The sequence below is a fragment of the Larus michahellis genome, chromosome 1 (assembly GCF_964199755.1).
Source record: "Larus michahellis chromosome 1, bLarMic1.1, whole genome shotgun sequence".
In the NCBI taxonomy this organism is placed as follows: domain Eukaryota; kingdom Metazoa; phylum Chordata; class Aves; order Charadriiformes; family Laridae; genus Larus; species Larus michahellis.
In genome coordinates, this window is record NC_133896.1 from 62,235,731 (window position 1) to 62,258,733 (window position 23,003).

The 23,003-nt window shown below is 41.7% G+C and overlaps 1 protein-coding gene across 4 annotated transcripts in view; it reads right to left on the bottom strand.

Moving 5' to 3' along the window:
• The window catches only part of TBXAS1 (thromboxane A synthase 1), a 245,277-nt gene that overhangs the window by 115,335 nt on the left and 106,939 nt on the right, over positions 1–23,003 (bottom strand). For 3 of the 4 annotated variants that reach the window (XM_074581949.1, XM_074581960.1, XM_074581970.1), the window contains one exon: positions 14,293–14,389. In XM_074581949.1, the coding sequence (XP_074438050.1) occupies positions 14,293–14,389 (97 nt within the window). Of the gene's footprint in view, positions 1–14,292; positions 14,390–15,349; positions 15,679–23,003 lie in introns of those variants that run through there. The other variant, XM_074581980.1, reaches the window with a different exon arrangement.

Consider the following 23,003-nt stretch of genomic DNA (forward strand, 5'->3'; position numbering starts at 1 on the left):
CTGTGCCATCCAGCAGCCGGCGGGGCATCCAGAGAACATCTAATCTGACATGGTCAAACATCAATTAGAGAAGGGGCGTTCCCCCTAAAAACTCAAATCAAACATTAAACAAAATAAAAACAGAGCTGGTTAGAGAAACTTAAATAAAACCGCATGGATGAGAGAAACTGGAAATACTGCAAAATCAATTTGTTTTTCCAGGCAAAATCAATTTGTTTTTCCAGGAAAAAAAATGGAGAAAAGTTCCAACAAAATACTTTGTTATATATGTTTTTGGAACAAAATAACTTTGCAAACTGAAACAACTTTGACTTTACATTAGAAGCTGTAACCAAAACAAAATATTCTAATCAAGTTCTTATTTTTATTTTGGCTTTTGACTCTTCAAAATCATCCACAATATGAAACTTCTATCTTCCACACATTTCCTAATCAAATCTCAGAGAACATTAAGGGCCATGTAAGGTATACATTTTTTTTAATTCTTGATGCTGGCAATATATATGCAAAAATGAGTCCAATTCTTTAGTTATGTTATCCTATATTATTTTTTCCCCACAGGATCTCGCTTTGATTTTGCAAAGGTAACATTTATAAAGAAAACAATGTCCTGAAAGGTTTTAATATTACATGTAAAAAAAAAAAACTTTCATGTGAAACGAATCAGTCACAAACTCAGGATTCTCAACCTTTAGACATGCTCACATGACAACTTCTAGAAGTTAGTGATCTGTAGAGCCCTGTCACCAGAGAGTGATACTAGCGAGTGAGTTTCCTTGTTCTTTCATAATTTTTGTTGAGTCTGTGTTTACTGAGATTCTTCAGGGCCTTATAAACTTAAGCAGTTTGGTCAGATTTTCAAAGTGGTTTTTATTTCCAGCCCTTACACTCAGAGGGAACAAAGCCAACGTCAAAGAAAAAGACTCTGGGTTTATTTTTCCCCACAATGGATATCTTTTCCCTAGGCTTCTTCTCCAAAATAGCAAGACCATTTTGACTGAAAAATTCTAAATGGAAAATATTAATTGAAGCAGTTAAAGTTTGATAATCTACTGAAAGGTAAACATTGTAATGGAACACATTGGGCAACTTTAATTATAGATATCACCTTTGCCTCTGCTACAATACAGCCTCCTTGGAACTGATGAAATACCAGTACAGTCCTGATGACATTAAAATGTGACTGAAGGTCAACGACTGGTTAAACTGGAATGTTTCTGAGCCATTGTTAAATTATTCAGAATTATTTTAGGAAAGCTGCATAAAAAGTGCAAGAGTGCAGTTTTAGCTTCATCTAAATGCGCATAATGAAAATGGAAAAGGAAATGGGGAAACTGTCCTTTGCAATTGCCTTGAAAAGGGAAAAAAAGAATAACTTGTGTATCTTCAACGTACAATTAATCTAGCAGAGGAGAACAGTGCAAGAGAGTTTTTGTTTTTACTACTTATTTCCCCAAACCCTTTTCTGCAAGAGCAAGCGTGGGAGGAAAAGAAGAAGAATGGGACATTATTTCAGTAAAGAATGTAGTTATTTTAGTTTCTGTTGCTTAACACCAGTGAGAGGAGACTGGCAGGAGTAAATAATTAACAACGATCAACAATCCTTTTCTTTTACTGCAGGATAGCTGTTTCCTGATCCGTGTCTCTATCTGCTGCTGCATATGTGTCTGTGGGGCTAAATGAAGCCTCCTCCGGCCATCATCCAGCCTTCAGAAACAGGTGAATCAACGTGAAAATGAGCAGTGGCCAAGGGTGCTCAAAGCAGGGAGCACTTCTTACACTGGAGAGCTGGGAGCGAGCTGTGCAGTGTGAAGGCTTGAATTGATACACAGCCCCCTCCTCTTTCCTTCTTCTTCTAAGGGTAGTAAATTTAACACCGACAAAAAGTCAGCAGCATTGGCAAGTGCTCTGCAACTTCCTTGGTGGTGGTCAGGAGCGCTGCATGCACAGCCCGGTGTTTCTCCTGCACCTGCACGACACACTACAGCCCGTTCCCTTCCAAAGGCTCCGGCCGGCCAACTATTTGCTATCAACTATTTACAACAAATGGTGCCAAGGTATGTGGTTGCTATTTAAACAAAAACGAATTCTCACTAGAGACAAAAATAAGACCTGACGACTCATTTTTCACTTAGGATCCATAAGATTTATAGCTGCAACACACTGTCAGTGGTAAGGAGTGCATCGTCTCTAAACCCTTTCCCATAGAGTTCTTACTCTTGCAGGATGAACATTACATAGTGTACGATCACAAGCGGAAAAAGCAGGATAGCAAAAATTTTTTGCTCAGAACAAGTTTACTGGAGTTAAACGCTAGGTAATTTTGTAAAGTTCAGAAGACAACTTTCCAGGCTTTGGTCAGAGAACCACTACAAAAACAGCTGCGTCAATTTATGATGCTACTACCTCATCGGCTGTTTGCCACTCCCTATCTATCGGAGATTACCACCATTGAGATGGAGCTGGTGGAGAGCCCGTGCGAGCACTCACCATCTGCTTCAGTGCCAAGTCAGCCTGCATAGTTTTGAAAAAGTCCGCATTGATACGTAAACTAAGATGGATTAGCTTCTGAGCTGAACCAGATGAACAATGCTCACATGATCCATTTTGTAGGTCTTGCTGTGAGAATGGTAACTTCAGCTAAGACATCTTAACAAAAGGTTGTTAGCATTGTACTAGATAAGAATATTATCATTATATACATATAAAAAAAAAAGGAAAGGAAAAAACCTTTCACATGTTTAAGTTCAAATATAAACATAAAAGGCAGGTAAATGGATTAAGCTATCTGAATGAATGACTAAAGAGAGAATTATTCCCACTATTTTTGAGATGATAATATTACTTTTAAAAGACCTAAAATGAAGAGCAGAGGCTTGCAAGGATTAGTATAATAATACCCACATGTATCGCATTAACTCTCACTGAAGAGGAATGAACTTGCTCACACACAAGTCCCCAAATATAACTCCTATCGCATCTGAAAGAAAGAGCTCATCCATGAAAAAAAGTCACCTGCTTGCGTAATAGTTAATAGAAAGGATTCAGAAGTGGTGGGGGGAAACTGATTTGGAGCCAATGGAGCCATTAGCAGAAATGATGCCCAGATGCAACCTCTAGCCCTGGAAGCTGCCACAGCACTGGTTGCTGGAGGCTGGGCGGATAAGCAAGAAGGAATATTACTCTCACTGTCTGTCTTGCTATCATGCTAGTCTTTTGACTTCTGCTGCCGGCCACATTTGAAAGAGGACACTCAGCTAGACTATGCAGATCTTAGGCATGGTATATGACAACCATTCAAAGTATCATATATTGCCGTGTCACATCTGCTCCAAGGCTCAGTGCTGAACTTCTAGGCAGGGACATGTATATCAGTTCTCTGTGCTGTGAAATATCACTTGTACAGACCTCAACGGGTTCCTCTATCATCAGATACTTCAAAAGAACTTTTCGTTCACAAGCAGATAGTTAGCTCCAAATGTGGACAAAGACATGGACACAAAGCATGTCACTGGGTCTGAACTCTGATTGTCAAAGTATGTAAAAATGCCAACTCGAATGTTGTGATCTGAGCCTATATCAATTTTGGAACGAGTGACAAACTAATGGCTCTTCTCCTAACAAAAGCAGACTGGTAAAGGCAGGAATCAAAGGACATGGCGCTCTACTGTACATCAAGAATAGGGGAAAAGGGAGAAAACTGTAAACAAAACAACTAATCTGCTATTGACAAATAACAGTTTCAGAAGTCAGAAATGAGGGACTGTTGAAAACCTGTGCTATCAGACTGAGTAAACTTCGGAAAAAATATCCCCATAGCATATGCCCAAAGAAGTAGGAAAAGTTGAACTTCCCTTTAAAGAACAACAAACCACCAGAAATCAAAGGTCAGGACCAGCAAAGACCAGCACAAACTGCATCTCCACTCCACATGTATCACACCTACTCATAACGCAGTCAGCTAAGGACAGGATTAGATAAGGAAGCAATACTGTATTTAAACAGGAGAAAATATTTATCACCCTTAAGATTTCACATATTTTACCCGGCAATAAAACATGTTCTTTAAATAAGGATCAGAGCCCTGGGAATAGATAGTCCTTTCCCGTCTGTAAGTGTTGTTTGTCTTGAGCACTGCAGCATTAAAAAAACAGTGCTGCAAAGCCCGTAAATAAATAGCCAATGTAAGTTTGATGAAAGATTGGCTCAGAAGACTGCTTTTGGCCTGAATAGAAAGATACGCTTTCATCCTGTTTTGACTATACTCATACGTTTACCTAACATAATTGGATGTAGTTAATATTGCAGGAGCCTTCAAGCAGCGCACATTTCCCTCATTAGTGGGTTTAAAGCCTTAATGATATCTCCTGTGCTGCAGAAAAGCCCAGTGTAGGCTTTAACAGTGATTGGCAAGTTTCAACGGTAGAAAACTGGGGGAAGGGAAGGCAAAACCTAATAAAACTCTGATCTTGTTTTCTTCAGTCGTTTAGCGAGGGAAATTTTGCAGAATGATGGAAGAAAGGAAAAAAGGTGAGGATAAACAAGTCAAAAAAGATCATTTCAGAAGTTGATCTTACAGTAACTCAAAGAAACATACGAAAGAAACAGGGAGTGGGTAGAAAGAGGAAATGTCCCTTCGCATACCTGCAACATGCATACTTACATACTTAATCCTACACAAACTCATTCTGACATAGACAAGTGCATATGCGCAGAGTATTGTCAAATCAGCATCTTCCTACACCTGCAGCAAAACCACCTTTTTGTAGTTTCATTATGCAGCTTTTTTTCCCCTCCTTTAAGTCTCAATAGAGTTGGCAGGGAAGCCTTGCATCTAAGAAAGAGAATGTCACAATATACCATTAACTAAGTACATGCAAAGGGTTTGGGGTTTTGTTGTTTGTTTGTTTTGTTTTTGTTATTGACTAATTTTGACCATTTTCCAGGAACAGGGATTTCACAGGCTGGTTTAGTTTCAAAAGAAGCGTAATTATGTACAGCTGTATTCAGTATTTCTTAACTGCCTCGAACAATCAGTGAAAGAAGAGATTTGCACACATTATCAGCCACTATCATTAGTGCTGTAAAGTACGTAATCCATCTGGTGTTCTGGTGTCTACCTAGGAGCAGGTATTGAACCAATGATGGCTGCAGTATAATCACATAAAGAAAGAGCATTAAAAACAAACAAAACAACCCAGCAACCCTAGTAATTTCTCAACACCAGATTGTCCTTGTGTTTGTGTTCCCCCATGGTTTTGCAAACCATTTTTATACATATAGGCGTGGAGAGGGGAGAATTAAAAATGTAAATTTCATCAACATGCGGTTTTGCAGTCTTCACAGGGGAAGAGGTAGCAGGATACCATGGTGATGGCAGCACTGCAGCCCATTAATAAACCAGGGAAAGAGTCAGGGATAGATTCAAATACTTAGACCCATGCTGAAAAATAACTCACTTCATAATAAATCCTGTAAAAGATAAGATGACTGTGCATCTCAACATCAGCTGTGGTCGCAACCCACTGATTCATCATGTCTTGATGGGGGGCAAGGGAAGAGGAAACTTGTTTTTAAGCCTTCTAGCCTCCTTACAGTCAATTGCATTGCTTTTATATTGCCAAGGTTTATGGCCCATAGCATCTGAAAACAGACAACCCATGGCTGGAAAAGAGAAAAAAGTGGAAAGTTTTTATTTTGTATTCCATCTGTGTGTAACCCATCTGTTTCCGCCATCACTGCTAGCCATTCATACAGGAGGGATCAGCCAGTTTTATTTGCTGCCTTACCTGGAAATGTGACAACTATTAGTGTTTGCTTACTCAATTTGAGATTCATAAATCTCAAGCAAACAAATTTACATGACCTACCTGGACAACAATATATTAGCTGGTTAAAACAGCCCCCTTACAAGTATGGCCTTCTCCAAGCCCAACCATGGTCTGACCACCACAGCTGGGGATACGCTGACCCCTTGCAGAAGAGCTCCCTCCAGCCATGACAACACAGAAAACCTTCCTCCAAACAGCAAACCATCTATGTAACCGCTCAAAGGAAAGAAAAATGTCAGTTAGAGGCTCTCTTCTTTAACGGAGTCTTTCCAAGTCAGTCAACCAGACCATCCTCAAACTAACTGGACTTAACTACAGTCAGCGTTTTTAGATTGATTGCCTGTAAGCCATTCTGTGGCACTCCAAACTATTGTTATCGATATCTTCCTAAACGTTCAGAAGTCTTTATCAAATACTTAAATGTGTGAGAAGAGACCGTGTTCACCCTCTTTACCATGCAAGGGAAAAAAGGCTCCTATTCAAGGAAACATTCCCATTGTGGACAGACTATTAATAAACATAGGTAAATACAAGCTCAAGGCCCACTGAATTCAATGAGACGTAAGAATGTGCACAGAAGTTAAGTAAATGCTAACATCTTTTTATGAATAGTAGTCAGCAGAGGCACATGCCAGGTGTTCTAGATAGGTACAAATGCGCTTTTCCACCTTGCAGGACAGATTTCGCTTCATTTCCTTTTCTGAATTAGAATTACAAATAAAAATGACAAATTTAAGAAAAGATAATTCTCAAAATTCATTCAATTGAATCTTTTAATATTAACTTTACTACTTCAGGGGTTTTTTAAATACTTCAAAATAGAAAGTTCCTTAAAAGGAAAAAAAAAAAAAAGAACAAAAAGAGCTTTTCAATAAACCTTTTTCCTCTATATTTCTGAAGCTTCTTTTAAGAACAAAAAACCCCAAAAGCCTCCCACCACAACTATTTGAATTAACAGATAAACCAAATCCCAACCCTTTGCCATCAGTTCTGAAGCACTAACATTCGCTAATGATAATGTTCAGCTGGAAATTCCCAATGTACTTTTTTACGTTTGTTAAGGTGACAAAGCACTTCCCAAATGATTTGCCCTTGTGGACACAGGAATTCTGTAGCAAAGCCAAAAACTAAGCTCAGAGCTCCTAAATCCCAACCTAGAGCCCTAATCACAAAACCAGACTTCATCTCACTGGGATTCAGAGGATCAGGTGGTTTCCAGAACACAGTCTACTAATATGTCAAGTCTTTCTTTAAGGCTAACTGAAGCCAAAGTCTGATTAATTTTACAGTCAATAGCAGTGATCATTTGACAACATTAGTTTTGTGCTATTAGCTTCAGGATATGGGGAATAAGGGGTAATTTGTTGTGCATGCATAAAAAGACATACACAGTCTGAAAGAAATGACCCTCTCAATATTTATTATTTTAATTTTAAAGCGTCTTTTGCAAGCATATGCACTGCTACTTTAGAACATTTAAACAAAACTGGATTTAATTGCTCAGAAAAATTAAGCGGCAAGCTCTGAAAGAAAAAAAAGGAACGAAAAAAATAAATCCAGAATTAAAAGCTATTTTACCAGCTAAAGAAGGCAGCAAAATAGTTACATATACATCAGGCAAGCTAGAAAGGTATCCCAGGATGTCTAGAAGACAGCCACGGCGGCACACTTGGGGAAAGAAAGCAGATACATCATTATGGTAGTTGAGCCTTGGAGCTCCTGCTCTGGCACAGCCCAGTGAGAACCATCAGGTCAAACCAAAGATAAGAGCCCTTGCTCAGCTCCCTGGCAGGAACTGGCACTGGAAAATCACTCAGGCATCTGGACTCACATGACTGTACAATAGCACCCACAAATATGCAGTCAAACAAATTAATATTAAACAGTTAAGGGCTACACAGCCAAACGCATTCCCTGCTAGCATAATTCCCGTTCTATAATGATGCTGTACCAGCCAAGATTTCAAACCAACTATGATCTAGCAGCTGTAGAAAACTGTGAGGCAAAAAAGTAAATCTTAATAAATTCACTGCTAGAACACCTTTTCACTTATCCTCGTAAGGCACAGAATGATTTTTGGAAGCACTGAATATTCTCAGCTCGATGAGACTGAGCCTTATTGTACACGTGGCAGGATCGACACTTGCTAGATTTTGTCCTACAAAGGGAGGGAGGAAAGAACATCGCAGCTCCGTACCACAAAGAACTGGATGTTCAAGGCACGGCCTGCCATCAGATGTGCTGGCTGTGCTGCATCAGGAACTGAAATGTCACCACGGCATGTACAAAGAGGCACATTTTGTCAAGTTTCCATAATAAGATATGGCACAATTGATGCCCGCAAGTCTCTAGTGAGGACTGGAGATTCAGCATCTCCTCAAATCACAGAGACACCCCAAATCAATCTGTGTGCATCTGTATGCATCCATAAATACACATGAAAATACACACATGCAGGTGTAATAACCAATTGTGGGACATGTTGGCTCCAGAAGCATTATGCTGGTCACCTTCCATGTCCTATGTGAACCCAACAAAAACCAAGATGAAACAAGATGAAGGAATGGGAAAATGACAAAATATATCTAAAAAGACTGAGGCAGTGAACAAATTTAAAGCACGTTCCTTCTCTCTGCTGCCACAAAATCCAGCTTGTTTTTAAAACTAAATATCACAATCAAATTATTAGCACCCACTGGAACATCGCTCGTGTACTAAACCATCCCACTGAACAGTCATTTTAAAGGGTGGAAAAATGAAGATCTCGTTATATATATGTCACCTTTTTTTTCCCATTTGTTTGAATCATTTTCCAAATATTGACTTGCCCGCCGTCATACTGTGCATCACTAGTGCTCCAAACCACGCGCCCACGAGAAGGTGAGCCTCCAACAAAGCACACTCATCTGTTTCCAAACTGAGTTCATTGCACTTTGAACAACAATTTGGAAATAAACTAAGAAATTCACATGAAAGGATGATGATGATGGCATTGACACAACCGGAAATAATCACAGGACATTTAATCTGAAGAAAAGAAACATTTCTAAACCAAACAACCAAGGGTACAGGGTCAACCATGTATATGCATTTTTTGGCAACAGTACACAACTTTTCACTCTTAAACTATTTTTACGTGACATGTCTCCAAATGAATATGTTTGGAGCTTTATTTTTCAAAACAAAAAACATATTTGTGAGAGAGGCACTGAAGAAACAGCCCAGCCCATAAACTGGGTTGGACTATGGGTTTGGATACACAACTGAATTACCGCTGTTTACTGACTGACAGCACATCTGCGGGGCTGCTGCGTACAGGCAGTGCCTGCACTCTAAAAATCAAGGCGGAAGGCATCAAGTAAAATCTTGCACAAGACACGCAAGTGACGCTTTAGTTGCAAAAGGCCAAGAACACACACACACACAGAGTCAGCTCCTGAGGCACCAAACTGAGCTGTTTGAAGCCAGTTGTGCATCCCTGTCCTGCTCTGGAGATGAATAATCACTATCAGTTGGCGTAGGGTTGCCTGAAGTTAATGGAAGTACGCCGATTTATGCTGGCTGAGGGCCTGACCCAAAATTCACAGAATTACGGGATGGTTGAGGTTGGAAGGGACCTCTGGAGGGCATCTTTTGTCAAATTTGGATAGACCTTTTGACAGAGCAATATACACAGACACTAACAAGAGACCAGGAAGAATAGCCAGTGCAGGGGTATGGCAGCTGTCCTGGACCACAGCTGGTAAAGGTGCAGAAAATAGGCTCCTTCCTAATTGGTGGCTGTGTTTTATTTGTTTAATGCCACAGGTAGGCCTGAAGCTTCACAGATTTAGCAAAAATAAAGATGAGGCCAACAGCTTAGTGTAACAGGCAAATTCAACACGCGAAAAGAATAATAATGTCCCACAAAGATGAAGTAGAAGGAGGGGAAAGGGAAGGACAGACAGAAGTGAAAAGAAAAGCAGTTCTGGCAACTGTCTTTTCCTTCAAGAGAGATACAAGGAATTTGTATTGCCGTGTTATATCAACTTCCATGCTACTATTTTGTTCTTACTTTTACCATTTCAGTATGAATTGTTGTTAATCCCTTGTTACTTTTCCCACTGTAGCAGCAAAGCTCCTGATGAGAAAACAGTGATATTTTCTTACAGCTATTGGAATTGGTGTAGATTTTTGTATTTTAAAATGTCACCCTCCTCCAGCTGGTTGGCAAGCAGATTTAAGAATTTGGCCTGGATCAACTACTTGTTTCCACTTGTGGTAGCCACATGGATCCTGGCTCAGCACCGACTCCAGCAGCCTGACAAACCTTGACTAGCCAGTATTGATCCACATTTTTGGCAAATACTTTGGCCTACAACTTCTGCATCATTTAAATTACATACCAGGTAGTATCTCTCTTCACCCTGCTCCATCTTAAAATTCCGCTCCTACATTTTTAAAAGTACAGTTTAATGATTCTCAAGTACTAATTCAAAAACAAATTTTGAATGCAGAAATTAAAAACAATCCAAAAACAGATTATGTATCATTATCCCGCATGGCAGAATGCAACAAACAACATAAACCTATCTCACTCATAGCACAGTAATGCAGCTAAAAATGGGCTTAATGCTCTTAAAAGAAAACTTCTATTCAAGGGACGACTTACCATAGTTGGGAGAAAAAGGTATCATTTATTGCAGCACAGCCCCACCTAGAATGCTGGCTGAGGTTTCTATGGTTAACCTAAATTAAAATCAACTCCATATTTTTTGGCTGAAGGTCTATAAGCTAATTTTCATCTTTTCTTCTGCAACTGTAATTAAAAACACAGGGAAAAGGCTTCACATGCCTCAAGTACGAAAGTACATTACAGTAGATATTTTTGTTTTTAAATGGCTGCAACGCTCACCTTAATCAAGTGGGAAAGTAGAATGTCGGTATTGCCTTCTTGCGATTATACAGTTAACAATAAATATACCCCATGCCTACAGGGGAATAACACCCTGCGTACTAGACTTGGTTGCTTGTTCTAAAAGGAAGTGAACCTTAATGCAGATTTGATCTGCAGTCACCATACACTTCTGCTGCAAGAATTACTAATCAGTTACTCAGAAACAACAGAAGAGGGCAAGGGAACCTAAAAGGTTTTTTACAGCAATATTCAAAAGATATTCTTAGTAACGATGTGAAATGTGTAATACCAAAGGGAAACATAATGGCATAAAATGACCAGGAGTTTGGCGTCTGTTCACACGCAAAATCCACTTTGTCCACATAAGGAGTGAGCAGATAGGTTCAATGTGAGAGAACTGTACAACTGGTCCAGGCATCTCTGGATGTGGAGGCAGGACACAAGAAGCTTCCAAAAGAGTCCTCTCAGTAGATTAAAACCAGCCTGATTCCATAAAGTTCTTCTGATGACTTCCCAGCAAGCAGCCAGCAAGTGCACAATCCCAGATTAAGGTCATTCTTCTTATGAGCCCTCAAAACTGTGACACAGTGTTAGAGACAGCTTTAATAAAAGGTCGGAGTTCACTGAGTCATCATCTTACCCACTTCTGTCTATCAAGTGCATCATCCACTGTTTCCAACTCTTCACAAGTCCTATTTCCCATTGTCTCTTACTCTAATATATACATATTTTAAGATTAATTGAAAGAACAGCAAAATAAACATGGAATATAAACAACTTGTACCCTCTAATACACTTCACTTTTAGAATTAGTCCTGCACAGCCTGCAACTTAGTGACGCTTTGTTAGCATACAATCCCTACAACGGCTACAGAGTCTGGTGAATAATCTGCCTTTATGGCACTTTGGGTTAGATAACTCACATTACATTTCACTTCTGGTGGATGAGGTCCCAATCTTGAAATGCATTTGAGGAGGTGGGGAAGCAAAGAAAACCCGAGGCCTGTTCAAACCCAGTGGTCTCACCCTCTTTCCCATCCTTCTCACCCTTAAAAAATGACACTCAAGCTAAAAAAAAGACTTTGGGTTGAAAGAAGCGTGTGCCATGTCTGGATGAAAGATATTAGCCTAGCTTTGTGAATAGCACTGACTCCAAAGTCATTTCTATAACCACTCACCAGTAGACCATCTTGGGAAGGAACGGGTAAAATAAGGTAGGGGGATCTATTTTGCATTTTGAATTCTCCACTGGCAAATAGAAACCCTCACTTAAAGTAGAGGAGCTTGCTTTGAGTAATTTTAAAATATACAAACAGAAGCAACCCTATTAAAAGTCTTAAAATGACATTTCTTCAGTCAATATGAGAAGAATGAATTCTAGTACTTGGAAAGTGTGTTTCTCACTCTCACCTTTCAACCATTATTCACATACAACTAAAATCACATCTGAATAAATTCCACTCGCCTTCATTACATATCATCCAGCATTATATATTTTCATATAGAATTGTTAGTGTACAGGATAGCTGAACACTTCACCAGGAGAGCTGATTGTGAATTAAAGAGGAGAGGCAGATTCCAGTGTGAAAATTCAAGCGGGGAAAAAGATCCCCAGGTTAGATATGGAAGGACCCAGAAACAGAAGGCTACCTGCAATGGCTGGAACAGGGGGAACAAAGTGGCAAGTGAGAAATAACAACACTCAAAGATTGCAGCTGTGTGAGAAGAGCATGGAACAAGCAGATAAAAGCATGTAAGATGAAGCAAGTTCACTTGAATTAGACTCATGGGCATTAAGCGAGCCAGAAATAGCAACATTGCACAGGGGGGATACTGCTCATTTTGTTAAAGAGAGGTCTAGGAGTTAAATTTTCTCATCTGCCACAGGCTTTCTGATTAGTGGCGGGGATGTCAGCCTGTGCCTCAGCTCCTCACCTATAAAGCAGGATGTTGTGAAGAAAAGACACAAATGGTTCAGGGGACAGTCAAGTGATAAGGGCAAGATGTGAACCTACACAGACAGCTCTACCTAACAGATTCTCTGATGAAGAAAAAAAGGGAGAGAGAGAGAGAGTGGCTATAGTGACCTGACCCCACTGAAGTTTAGAGAGGAACACAAATGTTACAGACCATGAGAGACAGATGTATAACCACAAGAAAGAGAGATAAACCTCTGACCATAAATGCCTGGAGAGAAAGAAAAATTTTGCCAAATAAGAAGGGTGACAATGCACAGATATATTCAAATGACAAGACTGACTGAAATTAAGAGCAGAACAAATATGTGAATGTGCCCTCAAAGGAATGATCTGTAATTTCAGGGAGGTGTTACTTGGGCACCAGCTACTGCTATGAATAGTGGGTACTGCTAGGAATAGCGTTCCTATCAAATATACAGGAGTAAAGTAGGAAGTAGGGTTCCTGCTTGGGGGTGCAAGAAGGGAAAGGGTGGGAAATTCCTTCAAATGTAGAGAAAATGGGGAAAAGACCCTTGCCACACACAACAACTTCAGCCTAAGAAGCTTGCACACTGAGATTCTTCCATTCAGATGTGAGTTATAGGCAGAACGGAGGGTGACTGGTACAAGAGGTCATTAAATAAGATACAGGTAGTCACAAGATGAACCTCATGCACCAAAAGAAGCAAGCAAAGGAGACAAGCAGTCTGCAAAGAGACTGTCTGGTTGCAGAGAGGATCAGAGGGGCAGAGGAGACAGACAGCTGATCAGAGATGAAATTTTCCCTGAGGACACAAACAACCCTCCTGAATACATGTTAGTTTATTTGAGCAGGTTTGAGCATACAAAGGGGCCAGAAGGAAGGAGGGAATGGACGGCACTGAGGCAGCATGCAGTCACAGTGACAGTAATTCCTTGTAAAACGCAGAGGAACTACTGGAAATCTTTACTATCCCTCTGGTCATTCCCCTCTCATTATTTGTTCTAATGAGTACTTGAAAAGGAGCTTTTTAATATATGTGTGCATATAGATAAGTAAAATAAGTAACCAACAGCATACGTATAAGTCCTTGCTAACCCCAAATTCATTCTTTGCCATTTGTTATTTTCAGAGTGCTAAGTATGACAAAGCAACACATGTTAGCTGCAGGAGGCATGTCCCTGTCCCAAACAGCCTGCTCCTGCCTTAGAAAGTCTAAAAACACAAAACAGACCACGGCTGGGAGAAAGCAAATAACACTGTCCCCACGTTACAGACTAAGAACAAGGAAGAGAGCTAGTAAATGATTTTCCCAGGATTTCACAGGTGGTCAGTGGCAAAACTGGGTATTGAAAGCCTCTCTCTTCAGCGTCCATCTGGTGCCTCAGTCACAAGGGCATTGTAGATCTTTTAAGGACATTCTCTTTCATCCTCAGAGTGTCCTGGTAAGAGGAGTCTTTGACTGAAATGTATATAGTGAATTTATACACCTTCAAATTTCATTGAACCATGTTGTACTTTTCCCCCCCTCTCTACTTCCAGCTCCCTTGCAGTTAATTTTGGTCTGAGCTCAAATTAACAGCACTACCTGCTTCGTCCACAAAGCCAACCTTTCTATCTACTTACAGTTCTATTGGTGAAGTTACTGAATTCTGTGACTAAGATTTGCTTGATCATCTCTGGTGTGGAGACCACCACAAACATCTGGCGACCAATGTAGTACCTACAAAGAAAGAAAGCAGAGGGTCATGTCAGCAGATAATGTCAACCGGAGAACCGTCACCTTCCCTGAAATACCTCTGTCGCCTTGAAAACAGTTGCCATGAACAAATATCACAGAAAATATATTCCCCTGGGTAAATAAATATCTTTCCCCACCGCTCTCAACTTTTAAATTAAGATGCATGGTCCTGGAATTTAAAGGAAACAGTTAAAAACCTTCTACTGATTAATCAATGCTCAGACAATGTTTTAATATACAGGTTCACACGCTCTACGTGCACTGTGAACTCCATACAAAGTATCACAAACACAAACTACAGAGGGGCAAAACATTAGTAACCAACAACACAAACAATCATGAAAGACCTACAAAATCGATTATCCTGCAGTTAGCCGCATGAAATGTCTTTCCATGGCAAAGCTCTGTCTACAATGAGCCATTCCAGAAGTCCCTCCAGCATGGCTGCAGTAAAGGCACACTTCCACCGCTCCTACTAGCACTGGAACTGAGCGTTATGTCAGACCCCAGGCTCTGCATTACCACAAACATAACCCTCCAACTGATACCATCTGAACCTTACATGACACCAATGAGGAAAAAAGAAACAAAAAATAAACCAAAAAGAAGTCCACCAAGTATAAAGAAATTAATAAAACTTCAGAAACTTTAGAAGAAGACTGGGTGAGACAGGGGTTTCTCACTCTCTGCTCATACACCCTCTACCTCCCGCTTCCAGTTTAATATGATCTTTGGAGTCAGGGTCTGTCCTTGGGGGACTTTACATCACTGTGGATGCCCCAGAGGTACCGGGACCCACCCCACCCCCACAACTTCTAGGCGTGCAGAGGTCCCTTCTCCAGCAGCATTCCCCCCCAAGGCCCACGGGTGCTCCGTGCTTGGCTGCTCTGCAGGGGGAGGAAGCAGTACCACCAGCAAGCAGAGGTTGCCTGCAGTCCCTACCTTTGCCGATTGCTGGACCAGAAAGTCTATGCAGGTGGTGCTGCCATTGCTCTGCCAGCAGAGAAGAAGAGGAGGCTGGAGGCAGGCACAGAAGGGCCGGGCAGCTCAGGGCAGAACACAAGAGCAATGCCACAGATGCTGCAGTACCGTGGTAATATCAACGCCTAATCATTTTGGTATGATACAGCTTAGTACCAATATATTGCTTATCACCTGTCTACATTTCAGCAACAGAACAGACAAGCAAACCCTGGGCTGAATTAAATTTAGTAACTGGAGGTTCCCATGGCAATGAAGCTGCAGCAGCACTGATTTCACCGGGGGCAAACAAGTCAGACAAATATCTTGATTCCAAAGCAGGGTTTCACAGTCCACCTTGACCCCTGTACCACCAAAACTCATAATAAACAAAAGGCAGAGAAGAACAAGAAAATCATTTTCTTCAAGAAGGAAGAGATCTTATTTTCTTCTCTGTTGGGTTTCAAGAGGGAGCTGTTATTTCCCAAATCCAGTCCACTTGAACCTTAGATACTGGTTGTACGTTCTATTAAAATAAACCTTTTTCACCTCTCCCAGTTTGCTAAACCAACAGCAAAGCAGCTATCTGTTAATGGTCCAACTTTTCTTCAGAATCCTAATAGGTGCATAACAAAGAGCTGAGGCCTCATTTTGAAGAGTGCTTTGATCACAGTGTTTGGCAAAAGAGGATAATGCCCTACATGCCCCTTCTGGATGTACTTTGTACTTTTTCTCTGGCATTAGAGAGGAAAAGCAAGCTTCCAAGGTGAAGACCCGTGCTGCTCCAAACCTACCCAGGATGATCAGCCATGAACACTGACCTGTCACACTCGCGTCTTGCTTTTCTCTTCCCTCCCCAAGTTCATCACATTGTCTCATTTAATGGTTAGTGACCAATGGTCCTCCAACACACAGCTTTTCATAGGGACCAAATTTCTAGCACCAGATTCCAGATCTGAATCAGAAGCCGATTATGTCTACCCAGACAGCTTAATCCTGACCACCAAGAGGCACCGCACGATACATCATGCAAAGCACATGTGTGTGTGTGAGAGAGAGAGACAATTCTAGTTTATTTCAAACTTGGGAAGTTGCAGAGCTCCAGCTCCAGTCCACCGGAATAACAGGACAGTACTCTCAGTGAGAGCCCTTATGTCACAGTGCACTTTGTGCTTGAAAGCATTCAGGACTAAAATTTGGGACAGGAGCATCTCCTACTCAAGCTGCTTTTATGAGAAAGTGACTCACAAGCCAAGCTTATGCAAACAAATCTATTCATCATCCTCCAACTCAGACCAGTCACCCGAACTCCCAGTTCTGCTTCCACAACTAAGCTCTTTCTTTTTTATTTACTCTTCTCTAACTTTCTATCTACAGACACCTGTTTTTCCTTTTCTAATCCAGTTATAAATAAGGGCAAAGGAGGAGAAAGAATAGAAGGGGAAAAAAATCTCCTGAATTTAATAAACTGAAAATACTGAAAAAAATTTTTAAATTGCTTTTTAAGCAAAATTCTAACTGCTTTTAAGGAATGACTGCTTTAAAGCACACACGGACTACCATCTCCTGTTGTATTGCAAACAGTAAAAGCTCTCTCCTTGGCTTTTTTCCATTCCTCAACTTTCTGTATATAATATTTCTAACCTTTTCTAGGACACAAGAAGAACAGGGTGTGTGTGGACATGCTTTGGAAGTCAAAATCCACAGGCTAGAGCATGACTTCCAGGATCTTCCCCTGAAGTTAAGGAAAAAGGACAAGAACAGCTATGTATGAAACAAGATCATCTGAGCTATTTCATTTAGCAAACACAGGTCCAGAATCTGCATAGCCACCAGAAATATGCTTAACTAAGTTTTAACGTATTTAAAATCCTTTGCAGGATTGAGGCCTTGGTCGCGAACCAACAGGATATCTCCCAAATAGATTTTTTTTTTTAACTTGTTCTGAAATGGCAAGTAAAAGATAAAATCCTCCTGAACAATAATCTATTCTTCCCAAGTAAATAACATATTCACCCCTGCCATGTAACTTCATTTTGATTCTGTATTACTACATGAGGATATCACCAGCCTCACATAGACTTAGATTTATTATTGAACAAAACCCGATATTCTTGTCAGATTTTAATAAATAAGAGTTTGAGAAAAACAAAAGCCTCCCGGCAAGTGCATTACAAATGGATTCATGAATAATTTAGGACAGCACTTTTTATTAACTTTCTCTAGGTTAATCTTTTCCACAGGGCTTGTCCACACACAGAAGTCCTACCTTTAACTACAGCGATACAGTACCATTATACTGCTTGACCCAACCTTTTGTAACGTTTTCTTGCAGGGCATTCAGGGTGTAATACACACTCTCGTGACCATCTAGCTCACTCCTGCACAGAAACAAAAATGTGTGAACGTGGTATGGCGTCTTCAGAGCAATGCAACTCTGTCCACGTGGGAATCTGTTGTAACAGCGGTTTACTGGTAAAAATAAATTTCATGACCCGTGCATGAGTGTAATTTTCCTGTGTAAATGAGGCCTCAGTTATTCAAGTTATGCTGTTGGGGCAATTTCTACTAAATTTCTGTTTAAAATGCAGAAGAAAAAAATCCGTATTTTTAGACCAGCAGCTGTAGCTCCATTGGAAGGTGAGACAAGAAAGACCTGGTATCCGTACATCGACAGCATGAGGGCAGCCTCAGCTTCCTCCAGAGGATGAAAAGGTAGATGACGAGCCCTCGGCCCAGTGGTCTGCTGGTGCAGAAGCGGGGAGCCCTGTGCTGCACCGTCCCAGGAGGGCCAGGGAAAGAGTTTCTTGTAAGTGTTCAATGGAGGGGATGGAGCTACTCACAGGAGCTGTGGGCAAGGCAGGCTGCCCTCCGGTGTGTTTGCCACAGGGCTCGCAGGTCAAGGGGGTGGTTATGTTATAGTATATGGAGCAAAGGAAGTTAATCCGCATTCGGAGTGTTTTAATAACTGAAGTGGCTACAAACACCACACACACTCAGCTGCAGCAGTCTGGTCTGTAAGAGCAGACAAGCACCACTCTTAAGGCAATTAATGAAAGGGACAGAGACTTCGGACGCATGTTCAGGTTTCATCCAGGAGGTTGAGGTCCTCTTTGCAAATATTTAGTCATTTACTAAAAGCGTATTTTCTTTTGTTGTCAAGAATAAGCAGCAATCCAGCAATGATTTCTGCTGTTTTGCATGTGCCCCGCCATTGCTTTCTGCAGAGATGTGGCCCAGGCGTCGCAATCTGCACTAAATGCCTGCTGTGGCCATGGCCACAGAAGTTACCCCATGGAGATAAGAGACACCTGAGAGATGAGCTGCCAGGTCCAGCCATGAGCCCAGATAAGAGCAGTGGGATGAGAGGCACGTTGGAGCGCCCAGTCCCTCCTGCGACACCCAAGCACACGATCTCCCTTTCCCACAATTGCCAGGGACACCCAGGAACACAGATGTCTCTTCTTGGGTGATGTAGCGGATCAATCAACTGCTTTTGATTTAAAGGACCAATTTATTATAATTATCCTTTCTGTGCCCCCAGGATCACTCTGGTCACACTGCACAGTCATCTGCTGCCAACAGCATCCCCCAAGTCCTGAGCCACGGATGTGCTCTCTAAGCAAAGCTCACAGCAACGTTGCCTTGTTGGGCAGGAAAAGATGGAGTGCACATGCAGTACATCATGGCAAAGGGCCATATGTTTTTGTATAACACCTGTGTGGGAAACACCTGCAACCCTTTCACCTTGTTTATAGCACTGCTGTCAATTCACAGAAGACTTTGATCTCCCTATCTATTATCAGTCCCCACGTATTACAAACACATCGCATTAATCATAAAACACATATATGCTGCCAGGCAATAAACAAGGCTTTGTTTTCAATGTCGCAGTCTGGTAAAGCACGCAAAGATCATCTGGAAAGCTATATGAAAACAGAAAATTTTACTATCTCTGTCTTCCTCAGGGAAGAGCAAAGAAAAGAAAAAAAGGAGTGGTATGCAAAGACACAGAGATACAAGGGAAAAAGCTAATTTTCTTGGGACACATTTCCTTAAAAAAAAAGTTCCTCGATCCCTCTGCCTCTTTTGTTTAGACACCCATTCACTGCAGGCAGACAAATGTGAAAACCAAATAGTGCACTGCTTGTTTAAAATAGGACTCGAGCCTGGCGTTACTTGCTTAACTGTTTCAGAAGTCAGCAAATTGATTTGTCATGAGCCCTGTCCCCTTCCAGCTCTGTCAGGCGATTCACTCTCTGTAGGACTAAGCGATAAGTAACAAACAGCTGCAAAACCCAAACACAATCTTTACAGAAGATTTACTTTGGGCTGAGAGGAAAGGAAAGGAGGGGACAAAAAACCGTCAGGTACTGTGAGTCCCATTTACATTTATACGTATTTGGGATTACGACATACATATATCCCAATACTAATATTTATGTTATATTAGCAGCTAGAGGCCTCCAGGGTCCCGTGGTCCTAATTAGGCAGGAGTTGTACATAAGTAGAAGGCTTATTCTAGGCCTGTGGAGTCCACAATTAAAATAAACAGGAGTGACAAACAGAGGGGAAAATAAACAATGTCCTCCATTTTCCATCTGAGGGACTAGGGCACAGGCAGGTATGGAGGAGCCTGGAATTGCCAGCAATCACCTATTATTTTTTTGACTCCCTGTGGGAACAAAGCTCCTCAGCTGCCCTGTATACACTGTAAATCCCAGGCCGGCTTTCTTCAGGCAGGGGGAAGTCTGCAGGAAAGTCGGGAGCTAACTCCCGTGCCACTTCTCCTGCGTCCCAGGCTGGGACTCTAGGTGGCAGGGTGCCTTCCTGGCTATTGTTATAAAGCATTGCCAAGCTGAGTATCTCCGGATTAGAGAACTGAGAAATGCACATTACCACTTAAGAAAAATCAAAATTAAAAAAAAAAAAAACCAAACACAACACCCTAAAACCAGGTGAACTTACTGCACCTATTGAAGACCTGGTAGGACTGAGCAGTCTCAGGTGCAGAGAAAAGTTTCAAAGCACAGCTCTGCCAACACACACATGGATGCCTCAGCCGGAGACTAATCCAACCCATTGTGTAAATTCACGAAAAAGAAGACATGGCCACAGTGATTTCTATTTAAGAATAAATTGTTCCTCATTTCCTTTTTCGATGAACTACACTTCTTTTCATGCCGTGAAAGCTTTAAAATAAGCACATAGAACTATTAATTTAATTCCCGACTGTATTAAAAATATCATGTAACAAGATGCCCAGGCACTCCCGCACACTTTCTGCGCCGCTCTGTATTGCTATGCATCCACCTCTTTGTCCACATACCCGGGATTAAGAATGCTATATCTTCTACATACCAAGAACCTCTGCGCTATCTCAAACTTGCACCTTGCCAAAAGACCTCTGCTTTCTGACATGCTTAAGGAAGTATCAAAGAAGGAAGAAAATTCCGGGATTATTTATATTCTCTCCACCACCAAAAGCACAGCTACTTTTAAAGGAGCTCCTCCTTTGTCAGGTGCAGTAAGAGACTGGTGGTACGAAAGTAATATATTTAGGGCTGACAATAAGGAGAAGGAGGGTTCTTTGGGGCCATTACAAGGTACAGAGCTGGTAGAGTCTTTCAAGTACCTTACACCAGGGTGCAAACGAGATCTATTTCTGGGCATCTCTAACCCCGGCTGGGGTTTAGCAACTGGAGGGTGTCACACACATTTACTAATCCCTTCCCCCTTCCAAGGGTGGCAGTGCGGGAGATGCAGACTCTGCACGGCTGTGTTAATTCATTCATGAAATGAAGTAGATGACATTTACCCACATATAAGGAATGACAGGGATTAAATTAAGCTCACAAAGTGCCATGAAGAGGAAAAAAAAAAAAACCAAAACCCGTAAAAAACCAGCCCCTCTGAATTATACAAGCATATTTGGCAACCTATGTCCATTTGGTTTTCTGAGAAAATCTGAATCCAGACCCAACTGCAAGCTCAAAAACTCATGCCCACGTTTAGGGTTTGGGAAGAGAAGCGGCAAAGGGGATGGACGGGGATAAGAGAATAATTTCTTTTCTTGCTCCAGGTGGGCTGTGGGAGAAGCCGGGTGCCGGGGCAGCACGGAGCCATAGGGTCCTGGGCTGTGCTCCTCCACAGCTGGGGAGCTGCCGCATCCCAGGGCTGGCAGGGGTTATTTTTATCCTGGGCTAAGATGATTGCCACCGCCACCACTCTGCATGCTTGCATCATACCGCTAGCGCTGATTAGCTAACATCAGTATTCCACTTCATTAATGCGAAATGAAAGCTGTAAATAGGGTACTGCTTTTATAGGATGCTACTGGAAACGAGAAGTACTGCGATATTAATACGAAACCAGTTGCTCCTCCTGCCTGGGCGCACGGTGCTGTTTGCTACTGGGTGACGCTGGAAGCGCTCATAGCTCTTCACCTCGGCACGAGTGCCAGAAGAAGGTTTCTAAATCTTTTCCCATGGTGTTTCCCACCAGGCTTGGGCTGTGTTAGTCTGTGTTTTGTTACCCGTGTTTAGACTGTAACATTTTCAGCAAAGCTTGTTTTGTCTGCGCTGGTTAAAGCAGGGTATGCCTGACTGACCTCATGTGATGGTGCAGCAGGCGTTTCCTGTGGGTTTCAGCATATTCCTGTGCCCGGCCTTTCTGTGGGTTTGCGACAGGCAGCGTGAGAGCAGTCTCATCTCGGGCTCTTTGCACCTAATTCACTATCAAAGTACACTTTTTGCCATACCCTGAGAGAAAAAACTATTTCCAGAACATGGGATTACTATTTCTAGGGAAGGCTACATCTGGGAGATGGCAAACTTTCTGTGTCTCCCAATTTTGCTTGCTACCATTTACACACTGCTCATTTGTATGGATTTATGAGTCTATTATTTATATTCAACAGTGCTACCTATTTTTATCAGCGCAGTGAAGAAAGAAAAAAGGCTACAAGATGGCTGAGGAGGATAAGCAGACAATGTTACCCGGGCTAAACACAGGCAGTCTTTTCTCCATCTTTTTTTTTTCCACGTAAAGGAGGGAGAGGGATCTGCTCAGCGCTTATCCTGATTTCTAGTCAGAAGCTCTAAGCAGCTTCTCTTGACAGACAGGTAAGCAATTTCTGGGAAACAACAGGCAGTATTACCCTGGCAGGGCTACAGCCATTTCAGACAAGATAAATGGAGAGAGAGCAGCGCACTTGAAGAAGATGAGGGACGGGACTGTGATGTTACACCGAATAATATGGCTGAGAGAACATGGAGAAGAGGGGCGTGCAAGCGCCAGGCTGCTTTCTAGCAAAGCAGGGGGGGACAACCCATCCCAGCAGGTGGCCATGAAGCCAGGGAGGATCCTCGGTGTCCCAGAAAGGCGGAGAGCACGCACATGCCATGGTGCAGGCTCCACGGAAAATTTGGGGACAGGGGACAAAAAGAGGAGAGCATATGTACCACCATACGGAGAAAATGAAACAGGAAGGAGGTCAAAGGATTTAAATATAATTTGTGATACTACGACATCACAAGATACAGCAAGCTATAAAATGGGTTGACTATAATAAAACCACAAGTGTAATAAAGTTGCTAGTTACACGCCCATCACCAAACTTTGTATAAGCAAATGC